Source organism: Lolium perenne, chromosome 3 (assembly GCF_019359855.2).
Source record: "Lolium perenne isolate Kyuss_39 chromosome 3, Kyuss_2.0, whole genome shotgun sequence".
NCBI lineage: Eukaryota > Viridiplantae > Streptophyta > Magnoliopsida > Poales > Poaceae > Lolium > Lolium perenne.
The window spans coordinates 50,757,138-50,764,221 of record NC_067246.2 but is presented as its reverse complement, the minus strand read 5'-3'; the positions used below and the strand labels follow the sequence as shown (position 1 = coordinate 50,764,221).

At 45.4% G+C, this 7,084-nt stretch overlaps 1 protein-coding gene across 2 annotated transcripts; it reads right to left on the bottom strand.

Moving 5' to 3' along the window:
• Positions 1-233: 233 nt before the first annotated feature.
• Positions 234-3,359, bottom strand: LOC139837518 (uncharacterized). 2 transcript variants are annotated; one of them, XM_071826930.1, is made up of 4 exons: positions 2,991-3,359; positions 2,534-2,603; positions 1,879-1,940; positions 234-1,406 (listed from the first exon to the last, which is right to left on the bottom strand). In XM_071826930.1, exon 4 carries the CDS (start codon positions 866-868, stop codon positions 350-352), a length of 519 nt encoding a protein of 172 aa, XP_071683031.1. In that variant the 5' UTR covers positions 869-1,406; positions 1,879-1,940; positions 2,534-2,603; positions 2,991-3,359; the 3' UTR covers positions 234-349. The 2 variants fall into 2 exon arrangements, with proteins under 2 accessions (XP_071683031.1, XP_071683030.1); XM_071826929.1 differs by having other exon boundaries at positions 2,568-2,603.
• Positions 3,360-7,084: the final 3,725 nt, after the last annotated feature.

Below are 7,084 nucleotides of genomic sequence, written 5' to 3'. Positions count from 1 at the left end.
ATATGCTAAAAGGAGACAATGGTTGCAAAATGGCCTACATAAGTGTCGTTGGTGCTCAACTAGCACAGAGATGTGAAATAAATCAAAACAATATATCTACATGTTTATTTTATATTAGCAACGCAAGGGCATTCAACTAGTAGTTTCAGCATATCAATACGCTGCAGAGAACTGGAACATGAGAAATAAGCACCAATAGACTGCATTAGTGCATGATACATAGCATTCGGCAGATCGATACTATCATACTACTAACATCAGAAAACGAAGCACAGGTCGAGTTGTGGATCGAGCAGATACCTACGCAAAAAAAAAAGATCGAGCAGATACTAGTATCATACAACTAACTTTAGAGGTACAACGTGACGGTGACACTGCCAGAAGAGCCCCAGAACGCGTCCGGCACGAACATGAACACCTTGGTCTTGTACCCGTCCAGCCGGCGGACGAACGGCACAGGCCCGGGCGCCGTCAGACAGAGCGACGTCCCCTCTCCTTCCACATCCATTACGTACTTCGCCTCCACTTGCTCGTGTTCCTCCGCCTCCCTGTAAGGGCAGACACGAACCACCGAGAGAGAGCGTCCCGTTGGAATATCGCCGCCGTTAAGCAAGAGGAACACGCTCTTGTCTTCGTGGTGCAGGACCGCGCGAAAGGGCTCACACTTCTGCAGTGTCACCACCGTCGACAGTTCCGGGTCATGGGCGTCGAGGATGTGGCCGTAGAGGAGGAATCCGCAAAAATCGCAGCCGTCGAATGGGCAGCGGTACGGCGAGTAGCTGCACGCCTCCTCCTCGTGGCGCCGCGCCTCGGTGTACCGGAGGGTCTCCCTGCAGCCGCGCTTCTTGAACCGGCAGGGCCTTGTCATGCCGGCGAGGATCTTCTCCCACTAGTACAAAAAACCTTACCGCTGGCGCACTGAAATGGCCTATCCCCGGCGGTTTGCAATTCGCCGGCGATCATCTCGCCGGTGGTAATGACTTACCGCCGGCGTATTGCAAACCGCCGGGGGTAACCCAGAATACCGCCGGCGCATTATCCCAAACCGCCGGAGGTAATATTTACCGCCGGCGTTTTCCAATCCGCCAGGCGTTTTACCAATGTGCCAGGGGTATCTCATCTTACCCCTGGCACATAGGCCCAGTTCGCCAGCGGTAACACTTTTAGGATTTAAAAAAAAAATCACATGGGCTCCATTCCATACATTTCCCACGTGATACTCCAGAACTCCTCACATTGTTCTGCTTCCAAAACATGTCTAGCAGCAGTGTATATTTGATTTTACAAGCACAGTATAATCACACACAAGTGACTACATAATGAAAATCAAAATAACACAAAATCCATCACAGAAAATGAACACTGGTTAATGATGTCGTCTGGACTTGGAGATCCTATGACCATGACTGCAGAAGACAAGATTTATTGCAGTAGTAAGTACATATGACTTGAGAAGTTTTTGCTATAGAAATATATTACTGATTAGAGTAGTATAGTATCATTGTAACAATTATATCTTGTGAATATATCATGCAAGACTAGGACCATGACTTGGTGTAGTACTGGTTAATGATGTTCATGTGAAGGGATCAAATTTGCAAGAGCATAAGAACTAGGACATGCTGAACTCAATCAATAATTAAGAAAGCTTTGAGTCTACAGATTTATTTTCACAAGTACATCAAGCTAGACATAATGAAGTACATGGATTGTTTTTGCACAATACCACATGTTTTGCCGTAATGAACATGTTATATCTTATAGCATTTCAGTCTAGTTTCCAGTATAGACTATGAATGGATATCAAGTTATATTTCACATCAACCATACTGAAAGTACAGAGTGCACAACAAAATTACAAAGGAAGATCAGAATCACCTCTTGATCTGCTTGATTGCGCACTTCTTCATTCGTTGAGGCAATGCCATCAAGGACTTGAACTTGCGACCATCAGTATATCACAAAGGAAGATTAGAATCATGTATTGAACTTGACATCAAGGGCAATAAGTATAGTAGAGAGAACTAGTCGAGTGTAAAAATTGACCAATAGATGCATATCCTACACACACGGGCAAAGAGAAAAATGCAGTGATAAAAATGCAATGTCATTGATATTATGTAAACATCCATAAATCATTATAAACTGGCAGTAACTAACAACACACTGCATATTCTAAAAAATGTCAGTACTTCACCCTATAACAACAACACACTGCCCCACCCCTAAACCTTCAGTTGATAGTGTAGTAAATACTCAGTTTCGTCCATAACACAACAGCTACAGAGTATACATGCCTGGGATGAATAAATCATCCAAATAGTGGCATCATAATTAGCACTTGAAATTAATTAAGTGAATCCATACTTGATTAATGCCAACAACACCACACAGATTACTTAGATGAGCTATGCAACCAAACTGAAGCGGCACATGATAATCCTTAATCACACATCATATGCAGAATTAAAATGGACATGATCATTCAGGCCAACCAAGTAATACACAAAGCAGTATTGCAATGCTATATTACCTAATAACCATGCAAGGGAAATGACAGTGCTTACATCTTCTGCAAGTGGCTTCCAACCTGATGATCCTCACTGTAAAAAAACAATTCAGATGTATATTCAGATTAGAATGCAATTGGGCAAAAGAACTCGAGCAGCTGTAATCCCTAATAAGAATCAATCAAAGCACGCAAGCCAGGGACGGAAGGAGGACAGATTGGCTGTGCCAAGATCCGCTCCATGGCCCTGGAAGCGAATGGAAAGAGGTTCCCAGCTACGGGAATATGGTTGAGATCGCAGGTGGGATACGTCGACGGCGGACGCGCGCTTTTGGACCAGGAGGCGGGAGGCGTCGCTTGGAAGTCGGGACCGGGGTACATGTGCTGCTGTGGCGAGGTCGCCGGCGGCCGGGCTGGGCCCGTCTCCTTGCGGAGGGCCAGATCTGGGCGAGGGGGGCGGGAGGAGGGCGGGCGGGGTTACCTCCATGGTGGTGACAGTGTCGAGGTCGGCGCCGGCGGTGGCGGGGCGGCCGATGTGGCTGGCCTCCTGGTAGAAGCGGAAGCCGAGCTCCGGGGACCTGGTGGAGGATGCTGTATGGCGCGCGCGGGCGGTGCGGGTCGAGTCAGCGCAGATCCAGGCAGGTCGGGGACGGACGGACGGATCGGGAGGGATTGTACACCGGATCCGTCCACCAGATCGGCGGCGCGGGTTGAGGCAGCGCAGATCCAGGCAGGTCGATGCTGTATGGCGAGCGCGGGCGGCGTGGGTTATGGCGAGGAGGAAGAGAAGGGGAGGAGCGGCGGTGGCTGCGACCGAAGGAGAGGGATTGACTCGGTTAGTTGGACTCGTGAGTCGTGATCTCCTTTTCCATTGGGTCGTGGAATCTTTTATCCCCGGCGAAAATGAATCATAGACGCCGGCCGTAATTTTGGCAAATAACTCATAGGATCCCACTTTACCCCTGTCGCATGTGCATAGATTTCGCCGGCGGTAATTAGATTACCCCTGGCATCTCCTAGACCAAAACGCCGGCGGTAAGGGGAGGGCCATTCGGGTGCTCTCGGCCCAACTTATCCCCGGCATTTGCAGTTCCAACTCGCCGGCGGTAAGGGGACTATCCCCGGCAACCCCAAACCAACTCGCCGGCGGTAACTTACTGCTGGCATCTTCAAACCGAGCGTGCCGGCGGTAAGAAGTGCAGCTATAAGCTAATTCCTAGTAGTGTCCATGGCGCGGCACCGGAAGTCGCCAATGGACTCGTTGCAGCTGGGGCACTTGCGCTCCATGCTGATGCAGCATTTTGCGCAAGCCGCGTGCCCGTTCTTGCACTGCGCAATCATCAAGCAAGAGAGATGATTAAGAAACACTGATACGTCTCCGACGTATCGATAATTTCTTATGTTCCATGCCACATTATTGATGATATCTACATGTTTTATGCACACTTTATGTCATATTCGTGCATTTTCTGGAACTAACCTATTAACAAGATGCCGAAGAGCCAGTTGCTGTTTTCTGCTGTTTTTGGTTTCAGAAATCCTAGTAACGAAATATTCTCGGAATTGGACGAAATCAACGCCCAGGGTCCTGTTTTGCCACGAAGCTTCCAGAAGACCGAAGACGTAACGAAGTGGGGCGACGAGGCGGCGACACGCCAGGGCGGCGCGGCCCACCTCCTGGCCGCACGGCCCTGTCGTGTGGGCCCCTCGCTTCGCCCCCTGACCTGCCCTTCCGCCTACTTAAAGCCTCCGTCGCGAAACCCCCAGTACCGAGAGCCACGATACGGAAAACCTTCCAGAGACGCCGCCACCACCAATCCCATCTCGGGGGATTCTGGAGATCTCCTCCGGCACCCTGCCGGAGAGGGGATTTATCTCCCGGAGGACTCTTCACCGCCATGGTCGCCTCCGGAGTGATGAGTGAGTAGTTCACCCCTGGACTATGGGTCCATAGCAGTAGCTAGATGGTTGTCTTCTCCTCATTGTGCTTCATTGTTGGATCTTGTGAGCTGCCTAACATGATCAAGATCATCTATCTGTAATGATATATGTTGTGTTTGTCGGGATCCGATGGATAGAGAATACCATGTTATGTTAATTATCCAGTTATTACCTATGTGTTGTTTATGATCTTGCATGATCTCCGTTATTAGTAGAGGCTCTGGCCAAGTTGATGCTAGTAACTCCAAGAGGGAGTATTTATGCTCGATAGTGGGTTCATGTCTCCGTGAATCTGGGGGAGTGACAGAAACCCCTAAGGTTATGGATGTGCTGTTGCCACTAGGGATAAAACATTGATGCTATGTCCGAGGATGTAGTTATTGATTACATTACGCGCAATACTTAATGCAATTGTCTGTTGTTAGCAACTTAATACTGGAGGGGGTTCGGATGATAACCTGAAGGTGGACTTTTTAGGCATAGATGCAGCTGGATGGCGGTCTATGTACTTTGTCGTAATGCCCAATTAAATCTCACTATATTTATCATGACATGTATGTGCATTGTTATGCCCTCTCTATTTGTCAATTGCCCGACTGTAATTTGTTCACCCAACATGCTTTTATCTTATGGGAGAGACACCTCTAGTGAACTGTGGACCCCGGTCCATTCTTTTATACTGAAATACAAATCTGCTGCAATACTTGTTTTACTGTTTTCTTGCAAACAATCATCTTCCACACAATACGGTTAACCCTTTGTTACAGCAAGCCGGTGAGATTGACAACCTCACTGTTTCGTTGGGGCAAAGTACTTTGGTTGTGTTGTGCAGGTTCCACGTTGGCGCCGAAATCTCTGGTGTTGCGCCGCACTACATCCCGCCGCCATCAACCTTCAACGTGCTTCTTGACTCCTACTGGTTCGATTAAACCTTGGTTTCTTACTGAGGGAAACTTGCCGCTGTGCGCATCACACCTTCCTCTTGGGGTTCCCAACGGACGTGTCAGCTACACGCATCAAGCAAATTTCTGGCGCCGTTGCCGGGGAGATCAAGACACGCTGCAAGGGGAGTCTCCACTTCCCAATCTCTTTACTTTGTTTTTGTCTTGCTTTATTTTATTTACTACTTTGTTTGCTGCATTATATCAAAACACAAAAAAATTGGTTGCTAGCTTTACTTTATTTACTGTCTTGCACTCTATATCAAAAATACAAAAAAATTAGTTTACTTGCATTTACTTTATCTAGTCTGCTTTATTTACTACTGCTAAAATGGCCACCCCTGAAAATACTAGGTTGTGTGACTTCACTAGCACAAATAATAATGATTTCCTGTGCACACCTATTGCTCCACCTGCTACTACAGCAGAATTCTTTGAAACTAAACCTGCTTTACTGAATCTTGTTATGCGAGAGCAATTTTCTGGTGTTAGATCTGATGATGCTGCTGCCCATCTCAATAATTTTGTTGAATTGTGTGAAATGCAAAAGTATAAAGATGTAGATGGTGACATTATAAAATTAAAATTGTTTCCTTTCTCATTAAGAGGAAGAGCTAAAGATTGGTTGCTATCTCTGCCTAAGAATAGTATTGATTCCTGGACTAAATGCAAGGATGCTTTTATTGGTAGATATTATCCCCCTGCTAAAATTATATCTTTGAGGAGTAGCATAATGAATTTTAAACAATTGGATAATGAACATGTTGCTCAAGCTTGGGAAAGAATGAAATCTTTGGTTAAAAATTGCCCAACCCATGGACTGACTACATGGATGATCATCCAAACCTTCTATGCATGACTAAATTTTTCTTCGCGGAATTTATTGGATTCAGCTGCTGGAGGTACCTTTATGTCCATCACTCTTGGTGAAGCAACAAAGCTTCTTGATAATATGATGGTTAATTACTCTGAATGGCACACGGAAAGAGCTCCACAAGGTAAGAAGGTAAATTCTGTTGAAGAATCCTCTTCCTTGAATGATAAGATTGATGCTATTATGTCTATGCTTGTGAATGATAGGACTAATGTTGATCCTAATAATGTTCCGTTAGCTTCATTGGTTGCCCAAGAAGAACATGTTGATGTAAACTTCATTAAAAGTAATAATTTCAACAACAATTCTTATCGGAACAACTCTAGTAATAACTATAGGCCATATCCTTATAATAATGGTAACGGTTATGCTAATTCTTATGGGAATTCTTACAACAATAATAGGAATACACCCCCTGGACTTGAAGCTATGCTTAAAGAATTTATTAGTACACAAACTGCCTTTAACAAATCTGTTGAGGAAAAGCTCAATAAAATTGATATTCTTGCTTCTAAGGTTGATAGTCTTGCCTCTGATGTTGATCTTTTGAAATCGAAAGTTATGCCTAATAGGGATATTGAAAATAAAATTGTTACTACAGCAAATGCCATCCAAGTTAGAATTAATGAGAATATAAGATTAATGGCTGAACTGCGTGCTAGGTGGGATAGAGAAGAAAATGAAAAACTAGCTAAAGAGAAAAATGTAGCTAAAGTTTAGACTATTACCACCACAAGTAATGTTGATTCCTCACATGTTGCTGCACCTCCTACTATTAATGATAAAATAATTGGTGTTGGCAATGTTTCTACTCCTAGT

Bases quoted from the DNA above. Each gene is read 5' to 3' on its own strand.
- LOC139837518 (XM_071826930.1), bottom strand. From the start codon at position 868: ATGACAAGGCCCTGCCGGTTCAAGAAGCGCGGCTGCAGGGAGACCCTC.